At 45.6% G+C, this 26,819-nt stretch overlaps 2 protein-coding genes across 4 annotated transcripts in view; both read right to left on the bottom strand.

The window, feature by feature from the left end:
• Positions 1-2,902: 2,902 nt before the first annotated feature.
• LOC148043745 (progonadoliberin-2) lies at positions 2,903-7,758 on the bottom strand. Of its 2 annotated transcripts, none has more exons than XM_087723754.1 (4): positions 7,673-7,758; positions 5,284-5,435; positions 3,949-4,032; positions 2,903-3,131 (listed from the first exon to the last, which is right to left on the bottom strand). In XM_087723754.1, exons 2-4 carry the CDS (start codon positions 5,419-5,421, stop codon positions 3,093-3,095), a joined length of 261 nt encoding a protein of 86 aa, XP_087579880.1. In that variant the 5' UTR covers positions 5,422-5,435; positions 7,673-7,758; the 3' UTR covers positions 2,903-3,092. The 2 variants fall into 2 exon arrangements, with proteins under 2 accessions (XP_087579880.1, XP_087579879.1); XM_087723753.1 differs by lacking the exon at positions 7,673-7,758 and adding an exon at positions 6,991-7,061.
• A 15,237-nt stretch (positions 7,759-22,995) lies between these two features.
• PTPRA (protein tyrosine phosphatase receptor type A) overlaps positions 22,996-26,819 on the bottom strand; it is a 106,781-nt gene continuing 102,957 nt past the window's right edge. For both annotated transcript variants that reach the window (XM_087723933.1, XM_087723932.1), the window contains 3 exons: positions 25,828-25,979; positions 24,402-24,537; positions 22,996-23,356 (listed from right to left, as the gene is read on the bottom strand). In XM_087723933.1, the coding sequence (XP_087580059.1) occupies positions 23,282-23,356; positions 24,402-24,537; positions 25,828-25,979 (363 nt within the window). In that variant the 3' untranslated portion in view covers positions 22,996-23,281. The remainder of the gene's footprint in view (positions 23,357-24,401; positions 24,538-25,827; positions 25,980-26,819) is intronic.

The raw sequence follows: 26,819 nt of genomic DNA on the forward strand, positions 1-26,819 counted from the left end.
TTTTCTGGCTCCGAGCTCTTTATGTCAACTCTCGGTGTTGTCATGGGGACAGAACGGGGGTGGGGTGGGGAGTGTATTCCACGGATACTGTCGGCTGGAGTCGGATCTCAGATTACGGCAGCCGGTTTGGGAGGAGTGCAACTTATAGGGCAAATGTGATTTATGACACAGACTGAGGGCAGGAAAGGAACAAGGGTAAAGTTCTGAGAGAAATCAAAGCAGAGGCTTGACTGCGAACAGATCTTGCCTAATGGTGCTCTGACTGGTTTCGTATTGAAAACTTGACTCGATGCTTATGAATCAATTAGGGCGTTTTTAGGAAACCTGACAGTTTATTTGTCCTTTTTCTTTTTCCAGCACCGACTGAGTTCTTGGGTGATTAATTCCTAAGCCCCGGTGGCACGCAGAGAGCCCTCTCTGCGGGCATGCCAGCTATCGCCCCATGCATGCGCACGAACCTCCCTCTGGCCAGCTGGTTTTCGGATCTGCACATGCACGGGGAATGGGACGCATGTGGGGGTGTGTGTGCTCATATTGCATTTTGGGGCCTCGTGCAGTACTTCTGCGCCCCGTTCTGAGCCTGGAAATCCTCCTGCTCCAACCTGGAAGCCAAGACCGGGCGAAGGTGTGCGGGGTGCATACGCAGAGGGGAGCACGGGGGTGTATGGTCATGCGGACATGCGGGTGTGTGTGTGTGTCATGCATGCATGCACAGTGGGCGGGCCACGGGTGGTGTCTGTTGCGCATTGTACTTTTGACAATAAAAGAGTTAGCCGCCACAGTCTTAAGCCATTTTGGAGAGTAACGATCGATATCATCACCTAAACCTGTGCCTCCTACACAATTAGTAACACACAGATTTTTCAGTGCAGGTAGTGCTCCACCTGCAACAATTCACTTAGTGACCATTCAGATTCGCAGCGGCCCTGAAAAACAAGTGGCTTATGAATGTTTTCCAAACGGCCCTCGCAGGAATCCCCAGGGTCCCATGATCAGAATTCAGATTGTCAACGGACTGACATGTGTGACGGTTGCACTGTCCTGGGGGGTGGGGTGGGGGGTTTCACGTGATTTCCTTTAGCGACCTTGTGGACGAGTAAAATCAACAGGGAAGTCAGATTAACTTTAACAACTGTGTTCCTAACTTAAGAACTACAGTGAATCAGTTAACAACGCGGCGAGAAAGGTTGCAAAACGGGGCAAAATTCACTTCACAATCATCTCACCTAGCAACGCAAACGTTGAGCGCAATTTTGAAATCATTCGAATGAAATCGTAATCTTGCTGGAATAAAACTCGCAGAGAAAATGCCAACGGTTAAAAAAAAGATGCCACCGCATAAACGGTGTAGTAAGAGAATAGTCCCTTAAGTTATTCCTCCAAATTCGATGGCCCCTGGTAACGGCCTTGTCCGTACCTCTGCACTGACAGGAAAAACATCTTTGGGGCTATAAGTTTAGAAGGCCAGAACGGAAACTTAAAATGCTTAGGGCAAAAACATGTCCATCATTTGACAAGAATAGAAAGAATTAAAATGGAATGAAACAGAGCAGAGCAGAATAGGAACAGAATAGGAATAGAATAGAATAGAATTCTTTATCGGCCAAGAGTGATTGGACACACAAGGAATTGGTCTTCGGTGCATAATAAGCTCTCAGTGTGCATAAAAAGGCAAGATACATTCGTCACGAATCATAAGGTACAACAATGATAATTAATCATAGGGTACAAATAAGCAATCAGGAAACGATAGAATAGAATATAGAATAGAAATATAGAATAGAAATACAGAATAGAATAGAAATATAGAATAGAATATAGAATAGAGATATAGAAAAGAGATACAGAATAGAATATAAATATAGAATAGAATATAGAATAGAAATATAGAATACAATAGAAATATAGAATAGAAATATAGAATAGAAATATAGAATAGAAATATAGAATAGAAATATAGAATAGAGTAGAATATAGAATAGAAATAGAATAGAAATACAGAATAGAATAGAAATACGGAATAGAATAGAAATACAGAATAGAATAGAAATATAGAATAGAAATACAGAATAGAGTAGAATATAGAATAGAATAGAAATATAGAATAGAAATACAGAATAGAATAGAAATATAGAATAGAAATATAGAATAGAAATACAGAATAGAATATAAATATAGAATAGAATATAGAATAGAAACATAGAATACAATAGAAATATAGAATAGAATATAAAATAGAAATATAGAATAGAGTAGAATATAGAATAGAAATAGAATAGAAATACAGAATAGAATAGAAATACGGAATAGAATAGAAATACAGAATAGAATAGAAATATAGAATAGAAATACAGAATAGAATATAGAATAGAGTAGAATATAGAATAGAATAGAAATATAGAATAGAAATACGGAATAGAATAGAATATAGAATAGAAATACGGAATAGAATAGAAATATAGAATGGAATGGAATGGAACAGAAAATATGGAATGGAAAATAGAAGAATAGAATAGATTTTTTAATTGGCCGTGAACACAAGGAATTAGTCTCTGGTGTACATGTTCTCAGTGTAACTAAGAATAAATAAAATATACAGCTAGTAATTAAAAATAATAAACAACGAACTGCAGAATTTTAACAAGTGGTGGGGCGGCCTAGAGGTGGCGTTCTCGCCTCACAATCCGGAGGCTTATGCGTTTGATCCTAGGTGTAGAGGCAGATATTTCTCTCTCTGGACACGATGATAATTTATCTGCTGAATATAGCTCCGCATTGGCGACAGGAAGGGCATCCGGCCATTAAAACACTCTGCTTGCTCCATTCAATTGCCCAGAGTCCACCTCACAAGGGATCATGGGGGTCATTAAAAGATGATGTAGGCAATTTAATGCCGGAAGATCTCAAATTCACAAAGGATGTTATGTCAACAAGACGTCGCAGGGAAAAGCTCCAGCTCAGGAGTGATTCTTCCAAAAGCACACAAACTATTATTTATTTATTCATTTATTTATATTTCATTTATATACTTATATTTCATGTTTCTAGGCCGCCTGTCTTCCTCAAGGAAAGGGTTCTCTCTCTTTCTTTTTTCATTTCTTTTTCTGACGTTGTCCAGTCAGGATCCCAGCCTGATAAAATTGAAAAAAAAACAGACTTGTGATCAACAGAATTTACTGACTTGCTGCATTTTCAACTTTCAAAGAAAAGTAATAATGTTTTTTTTTAAAAAAAAAAATAATAATTCTGGTCTGATTAACCTTCTCCAGTTGGAAACAAAATATAAACTCCAATCAGAGCACATGGAATGAACAATGTAGATTATGCACCTGTGATGGCGAACCTATGACACGCTGGCCACAGGTGGCACGTAGAGCCATTTGTTAGGACACGCAAGGCATTGCCCTGTCGGCTCCAGAGCGCATGCACGCAGTGGCCAGCTGACTTCGGCCTTCTTTTGAGGCCGTTTTCCGCTTTCCAGAGGTTCTTGAAGCCTCCGGAGTGCGAAAAAACGGACCTAAGGGCAAACCGGACGTTCAGGAACGGGCTTCCAGTTTGCTGGTAGGGACGGGACCCCTGAAGGCTCCGGAGGGCAAAAAAACGACCCTACGAGCAAACCGGAAGTGACTTCCGGAGCGTTCAGGGGCCTTCAGAAGTCATTTCCGGTTTGCTCGTAGGACCGTTTTTTACCCTCTGGAGCCTTCGATCTTCTCCAGAAGAATCCAATGTTTTGGTGCTTTTCCAAATATCAAGTGGATTTACTTCTTGTTTGTTTTTTTTTCCTCCTGGAAAACGTTTCGCTTCTCATCCAAGAAGCTTCTTCAGAACTTCGATGAGAAGCGAACCGTTTTTCTGAAGAAAGTCCAGCCGGAAAGAAAGCAACTTTGCGGGACAACGACGACTTGGATGATGGAGGATCTCATCTAGACAAAACTCCCAACGGCTTACCAGTAAGTTCTTCACCACTTTATCACTTGGGACTTCTGGAAACGGGCAGGCTCCTCCATCACAAAGTTTGCTCTCTTCAGAGTCCTGGAAAGGAGGCCAGGGAAGAGAAAAGGACAGATTTAACAGAGTTGGAAGGGACCTTGTGGGTCATCTAGTCCAGCCCCCCAAGCAGGAAACCTTACACCACTGAGGCCAAACCTTTTCGGCACTAAGTGCCCAAACTGAAACCTGTGTGCATTTATGCGTGTGCCGCAGTGCTGGAAACCCGAAGACCGGCTGTTTCGCGCCTATGTGTACGCCGTCTAGCTGGTGTTCAGGTCCAGCTGGTCTTCGCATGCGCAGGAGAACCCCAAAGACCAGCCGGCCGGTACATGCGTGCCTGTTTTTTGACTGGGTTTTTTGGCGATTTTTCAGGCTGTTTTAGGGGCGTTTTCCGGCACTCTGGCAACTGCAAAGACCGAGAACCAGAAGGGCAGGTGGCGCGAGCGCATATGCCCACCGAGAGGGCTCTGGGTGCCACCTCTGGCAGGTGCGCCAGAGGTTCACCCTCACCATCTCTGAAAGAGGGCAGTCCAGTCTCATCTTGAAAGCCTCCAGGGATGAACCTCCCACAACTTCTAAGGGCAACTTCTGTTCCATGGGTTGATTGATCTCACAGTCGGGAAATTCCTCCTTATTTCTAGGTTGAATCTCTCCTTTGGGTGCTTTGGAGAATAACTTGATCCCCCTCCTCTCTGTGGCAGCCCCTCAAATATTGGAAGGCTGCTCTCCTGTCTCCCCTGGTCCTTCTCTTCACTAGACTAGCCAGGCCCAGTTCCTGCAACCGTTCATCGCATGTTTTAGCCTCCAGTCCCCTAATCATGAAGAGCCAAGGTGGCGCAGTGGTTAGGGTGCAGTAGTGCAGGCCACTTCAGCTGACTGTTACCTGCAGTTTAGCGGTTCTAATCTCACCGGCTCAAGGTTGACTCAGCCTTCCATCCTTCCGAGGTGGGTGAAATGAGGACCCGGATTATTAGGGGCGATATGCTGACTCTGTAAACCGCTTAGAGAGGGCTGGAAGCCCTATGAAGCAGTATATAAGTCTAACTGCTATTGCTATCATCTTTGTTGCTCTTCTCTGCACTCTTTCTAGAGTCTCCACATCTTTTTTATAGTGTGTTGACCAAAACTAAAACAGTAGATTTAAGTCTGCTTTCCCTGAGCTGGCAGCTATCCAAAGTCTTGGTCCACAGCTACCGTCCTCTCTGACTAGCTGGCAACCTGGCTACCTCTCGTCCGTTTAAGGCATCTGGAATGAGCAATGTGGACGGGAGATCGAGTCTCGCGTTGATGTACCTCAAAGTTTCCAGGGGACGGAATTTCTCGCTTGCCTCCGGGATTCCAGCCGTGGGACCAGTGCTGAGCTCTTGCCAGCTGCAGGCCGATAGAGAAAACGATGCAGAAGGAGACCAGGAGGGATCTTCTGTACGCCATGATCTCTGCGGAATCTGGAAGAATGGGGAAGAATGGAAAATTGGGAATCTTTCTTGGCAGCGTTACTGTCGGCATTCAAGTCTCAACCCAGCCCTATGAAAAGATGTGGGAAGATTAGCACCCACCTCTCTCCTAGGAGGATGAAATATTCTAGGAAATATTGAAAAAGGCAGAGTGTTATATTTCCCTGGATGAGAAATGGGGAGGCAGGCTCACTCGGAATAGCCCCCCCTACCCTCCTCAACAGCCCACAGCAGTTGTCAGCACTTAAGAGAGGAAGAGATAGATAGCTCTATTCTCCTGCTCTCCTTCCTTCCCTCCTTCCTTCCCTCCCTCCTTCCCCTTTCCCTCCTTCCCTCCTTCCTTCCTTCCCTCCTTTCTTCTCTCCTTCCTTTCCTCCTTCCTTCCCCCTTCCTTCTCTCCTACATTCCCTCCTTCCTTCCCTCCTTTCTTCTCTCCTTCCCTCCTTCCTTCTCTCCTTTCTTCTCTCCTTCCTTCCCTCCTTGCTTCCCTCCCTCCTTCCCCTTTCCCTCCTTCCCTCCTTCCTTCCTTCCCTCCTTTCTTCTCTCCTTCCTTTCCTCCTTCCTTCCCCCCTTCCTTCTCTCCTACATTCCCTCCTTCCTTCCCTCCTTTCTTCTCTCCTTCCCTCCTTCCTTCTCTCCTTTCTTCTCTCCTTCCTTCCCTCCTTGCTTCCCTCCCTCCTTCCCCTTTCCCTCCTTCCCTCCTTCCCTCCTTCCTTCCTTCCCTCCTTTCTTCTCTCCTTCCTTTCCTCCTTCCTTCCCCCTTCCTTCTCTCCTACATTCCCTCCTTCCTTCCCTCCTTTCTTCTCTCCTTCCCTCCTTCCTTCTCTCCTTTCTTCTCTCCTTCCTTCCCTCCTTGCTTCCCTCCCTCCTTCCCCTTTCCCTCCTTCCCTCCTTCCTTCCTTTCTTCTCTCCTTCCTTTCCTCCTTCCTTCCCCCCTTCCTTCTCTCCTACATTCCCTCCTTCCTTCCCTCCTTTCTTCTCTCCTTCCCTCCTTTCTTCTCTCCTTCCTTCCCTCCTTGCTTCCCTCCCTCCTTCCTATCCCCCTTTCTTCTCTTTCTTCTCTCCTTCCTTCCTTCCTCCTCTCCTTTCCCTTCTCTCCTTCCCCTTCCTCCCCTTTACCCTTCCCCTCTTCTTCCCCTTCCTCCCCTCTTTCCTACTCTTACATTCCCTCCCATTCTTCCTCTGCCTTTCCCTTTCTCCTATTCCTCTCCTTTCTCCTGAGGAAACTTTAAACGATGCCAAGCAAAGAATGAGCACCCACTTTGAGCAAAGAACGATACAAGAAAACGGGAACATTCCTGCAACAGAAACCCACCACTCCCTCCTTTCAATAGTCCAGTTTTGCAAGGCTACGAGGGCAATTCATTTCACCTGGGCCCCCCAGGTTCACCAACCGCCCACCTCTCACTGATCGGGGTGTGCAAAAACTCTGCCCCTTTGCAATCTTACATCGCCTGCCATTGCAATAATTATATCTGCCCATCTGAGCACCCGGTTTTGTATCCCTCCCTTCACCCAAGTTGCTAAGAAGATGCGAACTTCTCACGAGAAGCTTAGCCCAAATAATTCTGCTCCCCTCCGATGGATTCTTAAGTCCTCCTCCTCCGTCCGCAGATCTGACCGGAGCTCAAGCACTACGCTGTGGATACTTATATAGTCCTTCCCATGTGCTCCGGGAAAATCATTGGTCGCCCAATTTGACGTTAGCTGCATCTTAAACTGGGTGGAAGGTCTTTTTGAGCGCCTCCAGGATGATTTCTGCTGTGGTTGTGCAAAGCTGGGACTTTTTCAGGCGTCTGTCTTTGGACTCTCTTGAGCTGGCGAAGTCTTAATGAAAAAGCCTCATAAAATATTTAGCATCAGTTGGTCTCAGCCGGCAAATGGCCTACATTAAGCTTGCAAGCTAAGCAAGATGGGCTGTGGGGAAAATTTGGATGGGACAATTAGAACAATTAATCAGTGGAACAGAAGTTGCCTCCGGAAGTTGTGAATGCCCCAACATTGGAAGTCTTGAAGAAGATGTTGGATAGCCATTTGTCTGAAACGGTGTAGGGTTTCCTGCCTAGGCAGGGGGTTGGACTAGAAGACCTCCAAGGTCCCTTCCAACTCTGCTATTGTATTAATAGCAATAGACTTACAGACCGCTTCACGGTGCTTCACAGCCCTCTCTAAGGGGTTTACAGAGTCAGCCTCTTGCCCCCAACAATCTGGGTCCTCATTTTACCCACCTCGGAAGAACGGAAGGCTGAGTCAACCTTGAACCGGTCAGGATCGAACTGCTGGCAGGCAGGTGAATTAGCCTGCAATATGGCCTCCCTAAACAGTAGTTATACCCTCCCTAGCTCCTCCTACTCCTGGTCAGCTAGCCTGACGAGGGTGGTTACAGACCAATCAGAGACAATAATTACCCTATCTTTTACCTTATTTGGAAATACAATTTTTAGCCAATTAGCCCTTGGCATCCTTCTGGCCAATCAAGCAATCACATTTTTCCCGCTCAATTCATAGCCACTCCTCTTACAGTTCATTGTTCTCCTCTCAAGCATTTACATATTCCTTCCCTCTGCCATTACCACGTGGTATAGCTCCCCCTAGTGGACTATTTCAGTAAAATATAAACACTTTATATTATTTTATTACTCCATAACCACTGAGCCAACACAGCTCTTTCCTTCCTTCTTTTCTTCCTTCCTAAATAGCAGTAGCAGAGTTATATACTGCTTCACAGTACGTTCTCTTAAGCGGCTTAGAGTCAGCTCAATAATCTGGCTCCTCATTTTACCCACCTCGGAAGGATGGAAGGCTGAGTAAACCTTGAGCCGGTCAGGATCAAACTGCTGGCAGTCGGCAGAATTAGCCTGCAATATTGCATTCTATCCACTGTGTCACCACCAGGAAGGAGAATGAGAAAGGGAATTAAGAGAGGAAGGAAGGAAAATAGCAATAGCCCTTAGACTTATATACCGCTTCACAAGGCTTTAGCCCTCTCTAAGCGGTTTACAGAGTCAAACCGGAGCTGGTCAGGATTGAACTGCAATGCTACACTCTAAGCACTCTGCAACCAGGGCTCTTGTTAGAAAATTCTGTAATTAGGTAGTCCTCGACTTAAAACAGTTCATTTAGTGACCGTTCAAAGTTACCAATGGCCCTGGAAAAAGTTACTTTTGATCGTTTTTCACACTCACAACCGCTGTGGCATCCCCAGGGTTACTTTATCACTTGGCAACTGATTCATATTTAGGATGGTTGCAGTGTTTCGTGGTCATGTGATTCCCCTTTTGTGACCTTCATTGTTCTCCTCTCAAGCATTTACATATTCCTTCCCTCCGCCATTACCACGTGGTATAGCTCCCCCTAGGGGACTATTTCAGTAAAATATAAACACTTTATATTATTTTATTACTCCAATTCCCCCATTTCTTATTTGGTGATTTGTTTAATATTTTCTTTTATTTCTTTCAGTCTTTCTTTCTCAGTTTCAGTATTTTTCATAGGGTGTAGAGTGTCCATACTTTCCAACAGGTGTATTTGGTTACCAATTTCCTTTAGTACCATCATTGTTTTCTCTGTTTGTTGGGCCTGCATAATACTTTTCACAGTTGTGATTACTAAGTTTCTTATTACCGGGATTAGACATGGCAACAACATTAATCCAATAAAAATTACACCAACCATAAATAAGGCTTGTTTCCAGTTTCTGAAAATGTCCCCTAGGAACCCTCCTTCATCTAGCAGGCCGGTCCAGGTCTGTACAGGAACATGAGCTGTCTGTATCATTTTATGGGTGATTTTCTCTATTACTATTCCAGAATCATCAATTTGTATACAACAATTGCTAAGATTAAACTTTCCGCAAACCCCTCCTTCTGCAGCGAGCAAATAGTCTAAGGCTAAGCGATTCTGCATAATATATGTTCTTGATAATACACTTTCCTTTGCAAGTTTTGTTAACGCCTTTGCAGTTTCATTTGTAATCACTTCTAATACTGCTTGTAACCTAATAATTCTGTTAATCATGTAAATTGGCGTTCTATATCCCCACGATCCATCTTGTGCCCACGTTGCAGGATCATAATATGCAATAATTCTCTCAGGGGGCCACTCATCATCCCTCCAGTTACCTATTTTTATCCCTTTAGAGAGATCCACTGAACGTCTACGTCGTGCGAGAACATCATATACAGGGACTCCCAATCTTTGTCTCTTTTCAATAGGAATTAGGAAAAATGAAGGTTGAATGGCCCCCAGAACACATGACCCATACCAACCCGCAGGTAACATATTATATGCAAAATTACCGCATATCCAATACAATCCATCAGGTGAATTCCATGCAACGGTATCGTTTTCTGGGTCCCAGATTCCTTGTAATTGAGTTACATTCAGTAACGAGTTCTCAGGTTTACTCATATTAATTTGTGAACTCCAAATATTATTTTCCCATTCATTAGTACATTTCAAAAAGCCCATGGGTTTATTCCGATTAGTTTGGTTATTCTTATTTCTAGTATAACATATATGACCTACTATATGGGATGTAACCTGCCAGGTTTCATTGAAATTATTTTTAAAAGTGAAGTTTCTTTGGTATAGTGCTATTTCAGTATAATTTGCCTCTTGCACATGCCATGGCCACCTATCTCCCATTGTAGTCCCTCCACATACAAAGCAATTCTTTAGCATAAGTTCTTTAGCTACTTCCTGAGCCAAATTTACAAACATGTTCTTTGCCCTCGGAGGCGTGGGTAGGTCGTTAAGTTTTCCAATCTCTTCTTCATAACTCCAGAAGAACTTTACAGGCTGATTTGTTAGCTTAGTCAACTCGGTTTTTATGACAATCCAACCGTAAGGGTCTTTTCCTATTCCATCCACCCCGAGTCCCAAAGTGAAATATCTAATGGTAGGATGTTTATCATCTTTAGTATAATAGCGATTGACTTCTGTTAAATTAAATCGAAGACACAGAGGTGTACAAGAACCTGACAGACAGTCTGTAGTTACCGAGGGCTGGAATAAGGTTATACCAGGGGGTCCCTTAGCAGTTTGATGATTTATAGGGGCATACCAATAGGTAGTTCCATCGTAACCACCATATGTGGATCCTGAAGATGGCTCCTGCCACAGGTACCTGCGGTTGACAATATATTGTTGTTCCCAAGAATGTGACCCACAAGTAACCCCTCCCCAGGACTTCTGCCCTTGTCCTTTCTCAATAGCTGCACAAACATCAAAGCAAATATCAATTGTGGTTCCGGTAGTGGTATTGGATCCCACCAGGGAATTTTCTCCCTTTTTGTACTGTGTTACCTTATCTGCAGATCCACCTCCCTTATATCCTACAATAGTAACAGTACTCTTGATAGGTCCTACAGCTTTAGGCTCATAGCACTGTATTCCATTTGGAGTGTGGCACTGGTTGTATTGAGTGTTATTATATACACATGTTGGTAATATGGTCTCATTACATTCTGGCTTCATAGTATAATATATTAAGGTCATAGAAATCCTTATACCTTGTTTAGTCTTTTGTAGACAGGCCCTACAGGTGTCATCCTTCAATTCTTTTCTCGTCCTAACTAATCTTAATGCTCTTTTCTCGAGATGGCCAAAACCGTCGCTTCCCCCCTCTAGCTGCTGTTCCAAAAAGGACAGGAACCATTCGCTAAAAGGAGGATATCCTATACTCGCTCTGGAGGTTACTTCTGCCATTATAAATTTTTCAGTCCTTTCTGATTGATACTGGGTGCACTGATACCATCCTATCGTTTGTTCAGTCACCTTGATGGTTATTCGTGACCGACACCTATTCTTTCCAGAATATGACATACCTCTCACATACCGGGGAGCTTTCTTATTCGCAGGCCAGACTTTCCACGTCATGAAACATGGTGCCTCTATATCCTGTAACCAACATGTCAAAGTTATCCAAGTACTAGCTTCCCCATGTATATGGTGAGGGTAAATACATATCCCTTCGGGATTGCACCTTGGTCCATCAGAATGTGGAACAATTGATCTTTTTGAGCGATTGTGGGGGAAAGGGATTCCATAGACTTCCTCTACCATCCCTTTCCTGCCTCTATTTTCATGCGTGCATACCCCCCATATGATTAAAAGTAAAATTCCCATCACTATTATCATCCCTATAAAATGCCATAGAAAATACTTGCAAGACATAGGTGGAACCCAATAATCCCAGAACCCTTCTACTTGTCCTCTGATGGAAGGGCATCGAGATAGATAGGTGGAATATATATATGGATAGATAGATAGATAGATAGATAGATAAATAGATAGATAGATAGATAGATAGATAGATGATAGATAGATAGATAGATGATAGAGAGGATAGATATAGATAGATAGATGAAATAGAGATAGATAGATAGATAGATAGATAGATAGATAGATAGATAGATAGATAGATAGGTAGGTAGGTAGGTAGGTAGGTAGGTAGGTAGGTAGGTAGGTAGGTAGGTAGGTAGGTAGATAGATGTAGGTAGGTAGGTAGGTAAAGATAGGATAGAGATAAATAGATAGATTGATATAGATATAGATAGATGGATAGACAGACAGACAGGATAGAGATAGACAGGATAGAGATAATAGGTAGGTAGGTAGGTAGGTAAGTAGGTAGGTAGAGAGATAGATAGGATAGAGATAGGATAGAGATAAATTGATAGATAGATAGATAGATAGATAGATAGATAGATAGATAGATAGACAGACAGACAGACAGACAGACAGACAGACAGACAGACAGACAAATAGATAGGATAGAGATAAATAGATAGATTGATAGATTGATATAGAGATAGATAGATGGACAGACAGACAAATAGGATAGAGATAATAGGTAGGTAGGTAGGAAGGTAGGTAAGTAGGTAGGTAGAGAGAGGTAGGATAGAGATAGGATAGAGATAAATTGATAGATAGATAGATAGATAGGATAGAGATAGATAGATAGATAGATAGATAGATAGATAGATAGATAGATAGATAGATAGATAGATAGATATAGATAGAATACAGTATATGTAGGAATATACATAATTTTGTATTTATTTATTTTGTTAAATTCATGTTGTGTATATTGGAAGTGGAGGCCCTTTGAGAGCTGTGTGCAACAAAATTTCATTTTATTGTATGCCAATTAGTGTACATTTCAAAATGACAATAAAGGTTTTTTTTTCCTATTCTGTTCCATTCGATTCTAGATAACTAAATAGCTAGATGATAGATAGATACTTGCAATATTTCTTCCGCGAACCCAGAAGATTGGGGTCTTCTTTTAAGACTCCAGCTGTTTTTAAAATACACATAGAAAAACTACAGGTGGGCTGGACAAGAGGGCTGACTTAGTTCGGCTTAGTAAGGCTGTTTTAGTTCGGATTCAAGCTCTAGTAATCGTCCCCGGGGAAATCTAAAATGTGATCTAAGAGACACCGGGGCAAACTGGTTCTTTTTCAACGCTGTGATTCTAATTCCCTTCCGCTGAAGCCAACATCCAAGTTGACGGCATCTGGAACCAGGCACATCTGGATGGGTCTGAATTTAGCGCCAGAAGCCCCTGGAAGAGAAGGGACTTTTGTGAACTTTTGTCAGCCTCGGTACTGCGTGTGTCTCTGTTCTGTCTGACGCGACGAAATCTCATTACAAACCCAAACAGAGCCGTTAATTGACAATTGGAAAGTGCAGACGGAGATCTCCCAGGAATCCAAAGTGACCGGGCGTATTTCTGAAGCTGGTTTAGGCGGTGTTGGACTGCACATACCTTAACAACCGGTTTGCTGCTTGTGAGCGCACGGGCCCACATCAACCTCAGATATTCTGCCACTCTAATGGCAGAAAGTGAAGAGGAACTAAAGAGCCTCTGGATGTGGGTGAAGGAGGAGAGTGCAAAAGTTGGCTTGAAACTCAACATTAAGAAAGCTAAGATTATGGCATCTGGCCCTCTCAACTCTTGGCAAATAGATGGGGAAGAAATGGAGGTAGTAACAGATTTTATTTTCCCGGGCTCTTAAGATCACCGCAGATGGGGACTGCAGGCGAGAAATGAAGAGATGCTTGCTCCCGGGGAGGAAAGCTATGCCAAATCTAGACAGCCGACTAAAAAGCAGAGACATCACCCTGCCAACAAAAGTATAGTCAAGGCTATGATTTCCCCAGTTGCAATGGATGGCTGTGAAAGTTTGGATCACAAGGAAGGCTGAGCGCTAAAGAATGGAGGCCTTTGAACTCGGGTGCTGGAGAAGACTCCTGCGAGTCCCTTGGACTGCAAGGCCATCCAACCGGTCAGTCCTAGAGGAGATCCACCCTGGCTGCTCTTTAGAAGGCCAGATCCTGAAGAGGAAACTCAAATGTTTTGGCCACCTAATGAGAAGGAAGAAGGACTCCCTGGAAAAGAGCCTCATGCTGGGAACGATGGAGGGCAAAAGAAGAAGAAAGGGACGGCAGAGAATGAGGTAGTTAGATGGAGTCACCGAAGCAGTTGGCGTGAGCTTAAATGGACTCCAGAGGATGGGAGAGGACAGGAAGGCCTGGAGGAACGTTGTCCATGGGGTCATGATGGGTCGGACACGACTTCCCAACTAGTAACAACAAAACACTGGGGCAGATAGGTGGGTATTTGCGCAGGTAGCAATTACTGGTTTGATCGAACCAGTCCGAACCAGCTGCAGCCCACCACTGGGTTTAGGGTAACAGCAACAAATTAGAAACTTCTTCAAGTTTCACAGGAAGTGTTAATACCACTTTATAAGGCCTTGGGAAGGCCACACTTGGAATACGGCATCCATTTTTGGTTGCCACGATTTTAAAAAGATGTGGAGACTCTGGAAAAGTGCAGAGAAGAGCAACAAAGATGATTAGGGGACTGGAGACTAAAACATATGAAAAACGGTTGCAGGAACTGGGTACGTCTAGTTTAATGAAAAGAAGGACCAGGGGAGACATGATAGCATCTTCCAGTCTCTCAGGGGCTGCCCCAAAGAAGGGGGAGTCAAGCTATTCTCCAAGGCACCTGAGGGCAGAACAAGAAGCAATGGGTGGAAACTAAGCGAGGAGAGAAGCAACTTAGAACTGAGAAATTTCTGGAAAGTTAGAACAATGAATCAGTGGAACAACTTGCCTCCAGAAGTTGTGAATGCCCCAACACTGGAAGTGTTGGATAACTACTTGTCTGAAATGGTGTAGAGTTTCCTGCCTAAGCAGGGGGTTGGACTAGAAGACCTCCAAGGTCCCTTCTATCTCTGTTATTCTATTCTATTCTATTCCATTCTATATTTTCTATTTCTTTCCATTGCATTCCATTCCACTCTACTCTACATTCTAATCTATTCTATCTTTTGTCTTCTATTCTATTCTATTCAATTCATCTTTTAATGATGATCAAAAGAGAGAAGGATAAAAAGTTTACCAACACAAGAAGCCTCCTCTGCTGGTTGCCCTTTGCTCCCTCTGCAATGGAAATCTTGCAAATCTAATTTCTTCTGAAATTGTGTATTTTAAGAAAAAGCAGCAAACACAGCTACTCAAACAAACGCTCCGTCAGGAGGTCGGATGCCAAGAAGCGCGTCATGTCTCCTGCCTCACCGTCCCGTCCGCCGAGGGCTGGATTCGAGAGGATAAACAAACATCAGCCAGATGAATGAGGGGGGCCGTCTCGGCTTGCGAAGGTAGCTGTGGCGGAAAGAACTAATTCAGGAAACACGTTTCGTTTTGTCAAATCGGTTGCCGAGTGTTTTTTGTCGCACACACACAAAAAAAGTACCACATTGGATCCGGGAGTTAGGAAGCGTGGCTTTTTCCGTGGCAGCCCCTGACCTATGGAACTCCTTGCCTCATGAAGTTAGCCGGGCCTCCGTTCTTTTAGCCTCCTGCAAGAGTTCTGTATCTCAGACTCACGTTGTGAGTGATGCCACGGATGTCCTGTCCCCCAGCCAGCTTTCATGCCTAAGGCAGGACTAGAACTCACCGTCGCCTGGTCCTTGGTCCAGTCATCCCGCTGGCTTTTATCCCTGAGGCGGGACTAGAACTCACCATCTTCCAGTCATTGGCCCAAAGCCATCCAATCAGTTTTCAGGTCTAAGGCAGGCTAGAACTCATAGTCCCCTGGTGATTGGCCCAAAGTCATCCAGGAACCTTTCATGGAACTAGAACTCACCGTCTCCTGGTGATTGGCCCAAAGTCACCCAGCCAGCTTTCATGCCTGGGGTTAGACTAGAACTCACCGTCAACTTATTTCCAGCCTGGTGTCTTCACTCAATTGTATCCATGAGGCTAGTAGCCACCCATTGGTTTGGCCCCCAAATATCAATCTAAAATGTGTCAAGGATCTTGTTTGTGTCTTCAAATAAGCCAAGATGTGTTAATTAGGATGGGCTATTTTGTCACCTTTCTGTCCAGGAAGCAAGGCAAATGTTATTTACCAAGTATCTAGCAATGATCAAAGTAGGCCCAGTGTTCTGAGCGAGGCTTCCCGAGAGCAGGAAGCCAACTCCTTGTCCCGACAAAAATCCCTTTTATTAATCGACTGTGAATTCTGCTCCTTCACATCCAGCAAAGTCTTTCGAGGGAGGATTTACGGTCACAGACCTTATCTGGCTTGGAGAGCTGCCAGGCCGATCTCTGCAGAACTTGGAGTCTCGGAGAGTCACGAACCAATTAAGCGAACTAATTGTCTCCTGCAAACTCCACTCCCCTTCCGTTCCTCTTTTATTCCCTCTGGGAGGGGCCATTCACTGTCCACCTGTGGCCTCACTCCCAAGTCGACCCCTGTACTTTAGCTGTTTCCTTCGTCTGGCAGCTCTGCGCATGTACACACTGGGAAGAGGCTCCAGCTGTTCTTCTGCCTCACTGATGTCAGACTCCGAAGGCAGCTGATAACTGTCGGACGGCTCTGGCCCCCTCTCTGCCTCCGACACAGAGCCCTCCTCAGAGCCTTCCCCAGACTCCAGGAGTGGCCCATCTTCCTCCCCAACCTCCTCACTGTCCGAATCTGCTGCCAACTCCACCGGCCACTGACGGGCCATAACACAGTTGGAAACCACACATGGAGAATGAAACATCTGCAGGGCTTCCAAATTCAAATTAACCCATCGTCCATCTATTAAAGGAATGACTTGATTGCAAGACAAAAACGAAAATACGGGCCTAAGAGCATCCAAGGATAACCTTAAGGTTTGTTTCCTCCCCCCCCCCCGCCACGGGTGTGTTTGAATCCTCCATCTAACATTGGTAGTCCTGGACTTACAACTGTCCATTTAGTGACCGTTCAGAGTTACGACAGCACGGACAAAAGCGACTTATGAGTGTTTTTGACACTTAACGACCATTGCATTCCCTGGATTACCTCATTCAAATTCGGACGCTTGGCAACTGGTTCGTATTTACGACGGTCCCAGGTGTGTGTGTGTGTGTGTGTGTTTGTGACATGATCCCCTTCTGAGACAAAGGGGGACGCCTGATTCACTGAACGTCCTCATTGCTAACGGACCCACCGCCGTGTCCGCTGAACAACGGTGGCCGGAAAGAGGGTAAAGCTTGCCGACGTCTCGCTTCGCGACAAAACGTTTGGACTTGGGTGGCGGTCGCGAAGTCGAGGAGGAGGACGCGCGCGGCCTTATTTGCATGGTGGTAGAAGAAAGAACCAGCCCAGTTAAAAAATAAAAAGAAAAGCATTTACTTGGTCAACAAAAATAAATACAAGATATTAAGACATTCGGAATGAGGCAGAGAGAAGAATTACAATTACAGAGAGGAAGGGGAGGGGGACAGAGTTTGCACAGGCTGCCTTGGCGTAATCCTGGGGGGGAGGGGAGGCAGGGGGGGGACAAGAAACTCGGTTTTGGCACAAAGCAGGACCCCTCTTGTTAAGGCAGCTACGATGCCCCCCTCAAACGGCAAGCCCAAGGAGAGAATGAAAGCGAGACAAAATATGTGCCTATCTATGTGCCTACCGACACCACAATCTGTTTATAATGTATAGCTTTAGGGTGGGAAGATGCGCGTATATAGGGTAGCCAGGAATCCACTAATAAGTTGCACCGATAAAGAAGGGTAATTTGTAGCTCGGGGTTGAAATGAGGAGTCCGTGGTGCTCTCCGAACTTGGCGGTTTTCTTGCAGGCGTTTCGTGACCCAACTAGGTAACATCATCAGTGCTAGAAGGGAGTGGGGTGTGTGGAGAGGAGGAGGAGAAGGACTGTGGGGTCCTTGGTGCTCTTTAAGCTTGGTGGTTTTCTTGCAGACGTTTCATGGCCCAACTAGGTAACATCATCAGTGCTAGAAGGGAGTCGGGTTTGTGGAGAGGAGGAGGAGGAGGACTGTGGGGTCCTTGGTGCTCTCTGAGCTTGGTGGTTTTCTTGCAGACGTTTCATGGCCCAACTAGGTAACATCATCAGTGCTAGAAGGGAGTGGGGTGTGTGGAGAGGAGAAGGACTGTGGGGTCCTTGGTGCTCTCTAAGCTTGGTGGTTTTCTTGCAGACGTTTCATGGCCCAACTAGGTAATATCATCAGTGCTAGAAGGGAGAGGGTTGGAGGAGGACAATGACTGTAGGATTTTTGGTGCTCTCCAAGTTTGATTGCATTCTTGGAGACATTCCATGACCCAAATAGGTAACATCATCAAGGCTACAAAAGGAGTGAGGTCTACTCTCTTGGTAGTTCCTTGATAGGGTTAATGGAACTTGGTAGGTGGTGCTACCAACTCAGACAAACGATAAACAACAGCTTAATCAAGGAACTACCAAGAAGAAGACAACACTCCCATCGACAGAGCGAGCCACTTATATATATATATACAAGAGAGGAAACCCCGCTCCCTACTAGCACTGATGATGCTACCTAGTTGGGTCGTGAAACGCCGGAAAGAAAACTACCCAGCTCAGAGAGCACCAAGGAGCCCTCATCTGCTCCAGGTTTCAGCAAGCCTCTGTGGTTTGAGATGTGCCAAGACGGAAGGGAGGACTTCACGTATCAAGGTCTCCTCATCCACGCCCCACACCGGATGGACCGTGAGAATCTTAAGTTTTTACTCAGCCGTTTCTGTGATCTAGTAAGATCAGCCCTGCTTCTCTCTAGACTGGCATGAACTTCCAGAGGCTTCCCTCAAGATGCTTCGGCTAGGGAAGAGCGAGAAGATCTAGGATCTCTCAAACTCCTGAAGAGGTTCTTCAACGGCTCAGATTCAGGGCCTCCTGCCCAGTTGGCGTCTTCCCAAGCAAATCTCACAGTTGAGATGGGCCACATCTGGAAGGCACAAAACCCAGGAAAGATGGTAGCAGAGGTGGGTTCCTACCGGTACGGTTGAATAGATAGTAACTCTGACGGACACATGACGGTACCGGTTCTATCCTCAGTGGCGCCAACTTGATTTTCTGTTCTGCACATGGGCGGAAAAATCTTCCTTGAAAACAATGTAAATTTTATTCCTTTTATAATGTTGTGCGCAGAAAGTCTTAAGTGCAAACGTGTATGTGTGTGTTTGATGCGCGGGCGAGCGAAGCTAGCGCCCGCGCGCAAACTTTTTCAGGCGCCGAACTGGTAGTAATGGCGGCAGAAAGCCATCCCTGGATGGTCGGTGTCTCCCTCACCCATGGTTGCAACTAAGGACCGATCCTTCTCTCTGCTTGAAGAATCACACGGGGCAGCTGAATAGCAATAGCAATAGCAATAGCAGTAGACTTATATACCGCTTCATAGGCCTTTCAGGCCTCTCTAAGCGGTTTACAGAGAGTCAGCATATTGCCCCCAACAATCTGGGTCCTCATTTTACCCACCTCGGAAGGATGGAAGGCTGAGTCAACCCTGAGCCAGTGAGATTTGAACCGCTGACCTGCTGATCTAGCAGTAGCCTGCAGTGCTGCATTTAACCACTGCGCCACCTTGGCTCATCCCAGAGAGGGAATTCACAACCATGTGTAGCCCTTGTTGAGAAACACTGCAATAGATAGTATGCTTCTAACAAGAGACGGGGGAAAGGAAAAAGGAAGCAGGCGGGAAAGGGAGTTTAAACTCTTGGTTTGGGTGGGCAAGAAGGAACTCATCCCAAACGCATCGGGGAATGTTATATCCTGCCCCACCACTTGTGTGAAGGAACAAATCACAAATGGTTAAAGTCCACAAATGTAGATACAGTTGGTTCTTCACGTACGGTATTAAGAGATGAACAGAGTTGGAAGGGACCTTGCAGGTCATCTAGTCCAACCCCTTGCCCAAGCAGGAGTCCCTACATTTGCCTCTACCTAGGATCGAACCCACAACCTTCTGATCGTGAGGCGAGCGCCCCGCCTCTAGGCCACGGCAGCTTCCTACTTCGTTACAATGCAAGTAGTATCGTCTTGGTATTTTGATTTCTTGGTTTCATCATTCAGTCGATGAAAAACTTAACTCATCCCCTCTATCGGAAGTGGCATTCCAGCGGTTCGGACTGGTTTTCCCGAAGCGGTAGTGGAATACCCAGCAGTGTTCGGCTAGCTGTTTTACTTAATATTCCTTTTATGCCCCTTTTCTTGCGGTGTTATTTTCAGTGGAGTTTTTAAGAAAATACGAGCGTACCCTTGTAAACGCAGAAAGCTGCGCTCCCAACGAAGAGGGGGAATGAAAATACAGGAAGATGATCCAGGTTGGGAGGAAAATGTTCTTTTATTTTAAAAAAAAATTCCTTCCAGGGGTGAAATGCTCTGAAATCTGCTACCGGTTTTCTTTGCACGCAATATACGTACCGCAGGCGCTAAGAAGCCTTTTCGGAGTCCGAGTAGAACAGCGGGTGGGGGGAGGGGGGGAACAGCAGCGCTGTGCAATATAGATTCGCTAGAAAGAGAATATAAATCGCGCGGTTCAGCTGACTACCGGTTCGCCCGTACCTGTAGCATTTTTTTTTTTACTACCGATTCGGGAAAAACGGTTAACATTTCCCACTACCGCTTCAGGCAAACCGTCCCAAACCGGTAGCATTCCACCTGATTCCTTCCGTATCTCCTTTTTTCCCCAATCCAACAGGATTTTGCTTGTTTTTCAATTTGTAGTGAAAACAAATCCAATTTTTACAGCGTGACTCACTTGTGCAAAGAGAAGGGAGGCCCGCTGACCACAGCAGAGAGAAGAAAAATGAAGAGGCCCGAAAACAGATTTCCGGCAACGGATTCCTGAAATTTTAGCAATAGCAATAGCAGTTAGACTTATATACCGCTTCATAGGGCTTTCAGCCCTCTCTAAGCGGTTTACAGAGTCAGCATATCGCCCCTAACAATCCGGGTCCTCATTTCACCCACCTCGGAAGGATGGAAGGCTGAGTCAACCTTGAGCCGGTGAGATTAGAACCGCCGAACTGCAGATAGCAGTCAGCTGAAGTGGCCTGCAGTACTGCACCCTAACCACTGCGCCACCTCGGCTCTTTCGGGGAAGCTGCAATCCCAGGATATTTGGAACCACCCGCGTGAAGAAGGATAACTCGCGGCGGCCAAGATGTGCCCAGTTTAAGAGTTCTCACTTGAAACACTCTAGAATTATTTTAGCTAAGCGTCTGGAAACCGGGATTTTTCTATAAAGAGAGAAAGAGCCCAACTAGAAGAGGAAAACCATCATCATCATCATCAAAACTCTTTTGGTGAAGTTTAGGGTGATGCAAATTTGGGGGGGGGGGAGATGTTTCCACCAAGCAGGGAAGGATGAGGAGATGGAAGTCATCCAGGATACTTCAGGGTAAAAACTGCAGGAAAGTTGCGTGGCCCATAAAATCCCTGGAGGATTTTACGATGATATTGGACACCCGTTTGTCTGAAATGGGCTAAGGTTTCCAGCTTGAGCAGGGGGGGTTGGGCTAGAAGACCTCCCAGGTCCCTTCCAACGCTTGTTATTCTGTTAAATTCACGCCCAGTCCCGCTTCCAAGTTGAGAGACAAAGTGAAACCATTTGTCGATTCCATTAAAAGAGAGGCCAGTGAAGGAAGGAGATGAATTCCAAAGGAAAACAGTTTAGGCTGAAGCACTTCGATATCCAGGGAATCCTGCTGGAAAACTTGCCAGAAAGACTTAAGGAGATATCCAGATGTGCTAGGCCCTAAGAGGGACCTTTGTAGATGATTCCCCCCCCCAAAAAAAAGATATGGAGCACCTTCTCCATCACAGCTGGGATCCTCAACTCTCCAAATATGGTTGTTTATTAAAAAAAAAAGAGAGATATATCCAATCTAGAACTAAGGAGAAATTTCCTGATACGGAGAACCATCAATCTGTGGATTCTGGCTTATCACCAGGAATTGTGGAGGTTTTTAAGAAGAGACTGGACAGCCCTGTGTCCAGAATGGTGTTGGGTCTCCTGCTTCAACAGGGGGTTGGGCTAGAAGACCTCCAAGGTCCCTTCCAGAACAATCAATCAGTGGATTCTGGCTTATCTCCAGGAATTGTGGAGGTTTTTAAGACGAGACTGGACAGCCCTGTGTCCAGAATGGTGTTGGGTCTCCTGCTTCAACAGGGGGTTGGGCTAGAAGACCTCCAAGGTCCCTTCCAGCTTCTCTTCTTCTGTTATTATAGTTTATTACATTCCTATGCCGCTGAGCTCCCTTACAAAGTGACTGAGCAGATTACAAACTATATGTATATATCATTCTCTCCCCCCCCACCGCCCGCTTATTATAAATTCATATTCCCCAAAGCACACAAAGGCAGAAGAAGCAACGGATGGAAACTAATCAAGGAGAGAAGCACCTTGGAACTAAGGAGCGATTTGCTGACAGTTAGAAGAATTAATAAGTGGGACAGCTTGCCTCGAGAAATTGTGAATGCTTCAACATTGGAAGTTTTGAAGATGTTGCACAACCCTTTGTCTGAAGCGGTGTAGGGTTTCCTGCCTGAGCAGGGGGTTGGACTAGAAGACCTTCAAGGTCCCTCTTCCAATTCTGCTACTCTATATTCTATATCAGTGTTTCTCAACCTTGGCGACTTTAAGTCCTGTGTTGAAGTCCACAGGACTTAAAGTCGCCAAGGTTGAGAAACACTGTTCTATGTATATATCAAATATATCAATCATCCACACTGCTTATTATAAATTTATGTGTATGGCAATTGCCAGATATGGGGACTTTTAACTACCAGAATCCCCTATTATTCTAGGTTTTATGACACCACTCAGGAACATCTGGTCTGAATTCCAAAGAGCAAGGAAAGTTCCACCCTTTGAACCACTTATGGTGAAGAGGTTTGGAAAAGGAGGCAAAACAAGGAAACATTCTTTCTCGTCCACCAAAATCTCTGCTAAATATTCTTTAAAACAAAAAATAAAATAAAATAATGTAAATCCCAGGGGATTCCCAGGAGACGGAGGAGAAAGAAAAAGCTATTTAAAAAAAAATATGTTATGGGCGTGCCACTCTTTTTCTTTCGAAAGAAAACGGCCGATAGGAAGAAATCTCATTTTGGTTTTTAAAAAGCTTTACTCCCTCAAGGGAAAAATAAAAATAAAAGAGATTTACAAAACAAAATAGAAAACAAAAAACAAAAAAAACAGCCTGCATAAACTCTCCAGGACAGAATTATTTTGATTTTTTCTTCTTTTTTTCGACAAATATCACACTATTTAATTCCCCAATAAAACATTGGAAAAAAAAAAGTGCCTACAATCTTCTTTATATCTAACACTTTTTTTTGCTACATATAAAATCTCAAAGCTAATTAATAGCAATCTTATGGTACCAACCCTTTCTAGAACAGTTAAGATTATATACACATTTGAGGGGGGGTGGGAGGTGGGGGGGGAATAGGGGATATTAACAAACAGAATATTACAAAGTATTAAAGAAGGCAACTTTTCTTTTCGTTCTTCCGGGCGAGATCGGCTTCACTTGAAGTTGGCATAATCTGAAAAGGCATCTATATATTCTTGGACTACCTTGTAGCAGAATTCGTACTGTTCCTGTGGATTAGACAGAAGAGACAATGGGAGGTGAGTGATGCAACAAATCAGGGAATCTCTCTCCCCCTCCCCCCCCCCACAAAAAAAGATATTTGGAAAAACCTGGGAACGTCTTCTATCCTATCCTCTTCTATTTCTATTATTTCTATTCCATTCCATTTTATTATTTGTGTTGTGTTCTCTTCTCTATGTTCTACATTCTACATTCTATTCTGAAAGCATCTTTCTAATTTCGGGGATCCAAACTAGGCAATTATTGATGGAAACATTTGCAGGTTGTCCTCGGCTTATGACCGTTCGTTTTGCAACCGTTCAAAGTTACGACGGTGCTGATGACCGGGTGCTTGGCACTTACAACTACTGCACCGTCCCCAGAATCAGGAATTTGTGGCAACTGGCGGGTATTAAAAACTAGAAGGATTTCATTATCCTACAGCCACACAAGTTGCCTTTTGCAACTTTCCCAGCTGGCGGCTGACAAACCAAATCAATGGGGGAAGATGGATCCATTTAAGGACCCAGTGATTTGCTTAACGACTGTGGCAAAAGGGGCTATAAAATCGAGTGTGATCACATGATGCCTCATTTAACGACCACCGCTCGGTAGTGGTTGTACGCCGAGGACTTTCTGCAGCTCAAAGGGAAAAAAATGTATGATGGCACGCAGTCAATGGGGGAAGGTGGATCCATTTAATGACCCAGTGATTTGCTTAACGACTGTGATAAAAAAGGCTGTAATATCAGGTTTGGTCATGGGATGATTCACTTAACGGCCTCATTGCACAGAGTTGGTCATAAGTCGAGAACTGCCTATATCTCAAAGGAAGAACTATACAAAGAAAGACCAATTCACAAATGACCTTGTTAGCACATGCAGGAGAGAATTTTGTTGTCCATTACAGGTAGTCCTCGACTTATGACCACAATCAAGCCCCCCCTCCCCCCAAAAAATTTCCATCACTAAGTGATACAGTTGCAAAGCAAGTTTTGCCCCCGTTTTAGGATCTTCGCCATAGGTCCCGTCGCCATGACGGGGGAGGCTTACCAGTGTTTGCACCATGTGCGGCCTCTGTAACCTCAAACTCTTCACCGTCTGGAAGACGTCCAGAATTCCTTCTGCCTTGACCCGTTCCAGGACGGTGCCCAACGCACAGAAAGTCCCCGTCCGTCCGGCTCCAGCACTGGGAAGGAGACAAAGAGGAGATCAACGGGGTCCTTCCTCCTGCAGCTGGGATGGCGAATCTATGGCATGCGTGCCACACGGAGCCATTTGTTAGGCCAGGGGTCAGCAAACTGCGGCTCTGGAGCCGCATGTGGCTCTTTCCTCCCTCTGCTGCGGCTCCGTCACCGGTCGGCGCCACAATTTTGAGAGGAGCTTCTGGGGGGGAGGGGAGAGAAGCACAGTGCGCCAGAAGACTCTATGGCAAGGGGAGGGTTTTGCAGTTGTCTCCACAATTGATAGGGCTTTCGGTTAGGACAGGTAGAGGAAAAAGGACGCCGCGCTAGGAGGAGACTCTATGGTGGGGGAACTGAACTTCCAGTCAGCTAGGAGGAGACTCTATGGTGGGGGAACTGAACTTCCGGTCAGCTAGGAGGAGACTCTATGGTGGGGGAACTGAACTTCCGGTCAGCTAGGAGGAGACTCTATGGTGGGGGAACTGAACTTCTGGTCAGCTAGGAGGAGACTCTATGATGGGGAAACTGAAGTTCCGGTCAGCTCCAGAATTGAACGTGGGGCTTCCGGTTATGACCTTTGTGGCTCCCGGTGTTTTCTTTTCTGTGGGAAACGGGTCCAAATGGCTCTTTGAGTCTTTAAGTTTGCCGACCCCTGGCATTGCCCTGGCAGCTCCAGCGTGCATGCGCCTGTTGGCCAACTGATTTCAGCCTTCATTTTCCGCTGTTTTTCAACCTCCGGAAACTTCAGAGAAGCACACCGAGCCATATTTGGTGGCACGCCAGCCGTCAGCTCCGGCACACATGCGTGCGCCGGCCACCTGACTTTTCGCTCTTCGGGAGGGTCAGGGAAGGCCGTTTTCGCCATCTCCCCAGGCTTTAGGAAAGCCTCCGGAGGCTGGGAAGGGCGAAAAACGGCCCCAACGAACAGAAACAAACTTCCTTGTGGTCCAGAGGCTTTCCGGAAGCCTGGGGAGGGCGAAAAACAGCTCCAATGGAGCAAACTGGAAGTTCGGACACAATCCGTTTCTGGCTTCCGGAGGGGCGTTTTCGCCCTCCCCACACTTCAGGAAAGCCTCCAAAGTCTGGGGAGGGGTCGTGCATGCATGCCTGGTGTGTGTGTGTGTGTGTGTGTGTGTGTGTTTGTGTGTCTCGGGAAGCAGAGAATACATGAGGGCGTGGCCAGCCAGAGGTGGCATTTGCTGGTTCTCCGAACTACTCAAAATTTCCGCTACCGGTTCTCCAGAACCTGTCAGAACCTGCTGGATTTCACCCATGGGTCGAACCCCGCTGCTTACCTACAATGCACCGTGATGGGGTGATTGCCGGACTGCTGCTGTTGCTTCTGCACCGCCGCTATGATATTGATCATGCCTTTCCCGTCGCTGGGGATCCCCACCTCCGGCCACCCGTGGAAGTGGAACTGTCGGATTTGACGGCTTTTGTTTTCCTGCGGGGGGAAAGGGGAGGGACGCTGAAGCAAGCTTGATCCCCACAGAATAATAAAGAATTGGAAGGGACCTTGGAGGTCTTCTAGTCCAACGCTCTGCTCAAGCAAGCAGGAGACCGCATACAATTGCAGACAAATATTTGTCCAATCTCTCGTTAACAACTTCCAAGGTTGGTGCTTTTTGTGGCAAGTTGTTCCACGGATTAATTGTTCTCGCTGCTGTCAGGAAATTCCTACCTATTTCTAAGTTGCTTCTCTCTGATGTGGTCTGCCGGAGCTGGCAGCAGAGTCCAACAGTGAGGAGGTTGGGGAGGAACATGGGCCAGTCCTGGAGTCTGGGAAAGGCGCTGAGGAGGGCTCTGTGTCGGAGGCAGAGAGGGGGCCAGGGCCATCTGGGAGTTTATATGCTGCCTCCAGAGCCTCTAGAGTCAAACATCAGAGAGGCAGAGGAATAGGGGGAGCCTGTTCCCAGTGTGCGCATGCACAGAGCTGCCAGAAGGCAAGAACAGTTAAGACCAAAGGGGCGACTTGGGAGTAAGGCTTGGAGATGATTGGCTTGACTCCCTCTTCTTTGTGGCAACCCCTGAGATATTGGAAGACTGCTAACATGTTTCCCCTAGTCCTTCTTTTCATTCAACTAGACATACCCATAACCGTTCTTCCTATGTTTTAGCCTCCAGTCCCCTAATCCTCTTTGTTGCTCTTCTCTGCACTCTTTCTAGAGTCTCCACATCTTTTCTACATCGTGGCAACCAAAACTGGATGCCGGATTCCAAGTGTGGCCGTACTAAGGCTCTGTAAAGTGGTACTAATACTTTATGTGATCTTCACGTGATCGCT

Source organism: Thamnophis sirtalis, unplaced genomic scaffold, assembly GCF_051295495.1.
Source record: "Thamnophis sirtalis isolate CommonGarterSnake01/CBP01778 unplaced genomic scaffold, rThaSir2_p1.2 scaffold_10, whole genome shotgun sequence".
NCBI lineage: Eukaryota > Metazoa > Chordata > Lepidosauria > Squamata > Natricidae > Thamnophis > Thamnophis sirtalis.

What these genes read in the sequence shown, in the direction of transcription:
- LOC148043745 (XM_087723754.1), bottom strand. Translation starts at nt 5,421, where the DNA reads ATGGCGTACAGAAGATCCCTCCTGGTCTCCTTCTGCATCGTTTTCTCT. An exon ending in CGTCCCCTGGAAACTTTGAG is followed by an intron (nt 4,033 to 5,283) that starts GTACATCAACGC and finishes CCTCCTTTCCAG; the next exon opens with GACTCTGAAGAGAGCAAACT. An exon ending in AAGTGGTGAAGAACTTACTG is followed by an intron (nt 3,132 to 3,948) that starts GTAAGCCGTTGG and finishes CAATTTTATCAG; the next exon opens with GCTGGGATCCTGACTGGACA.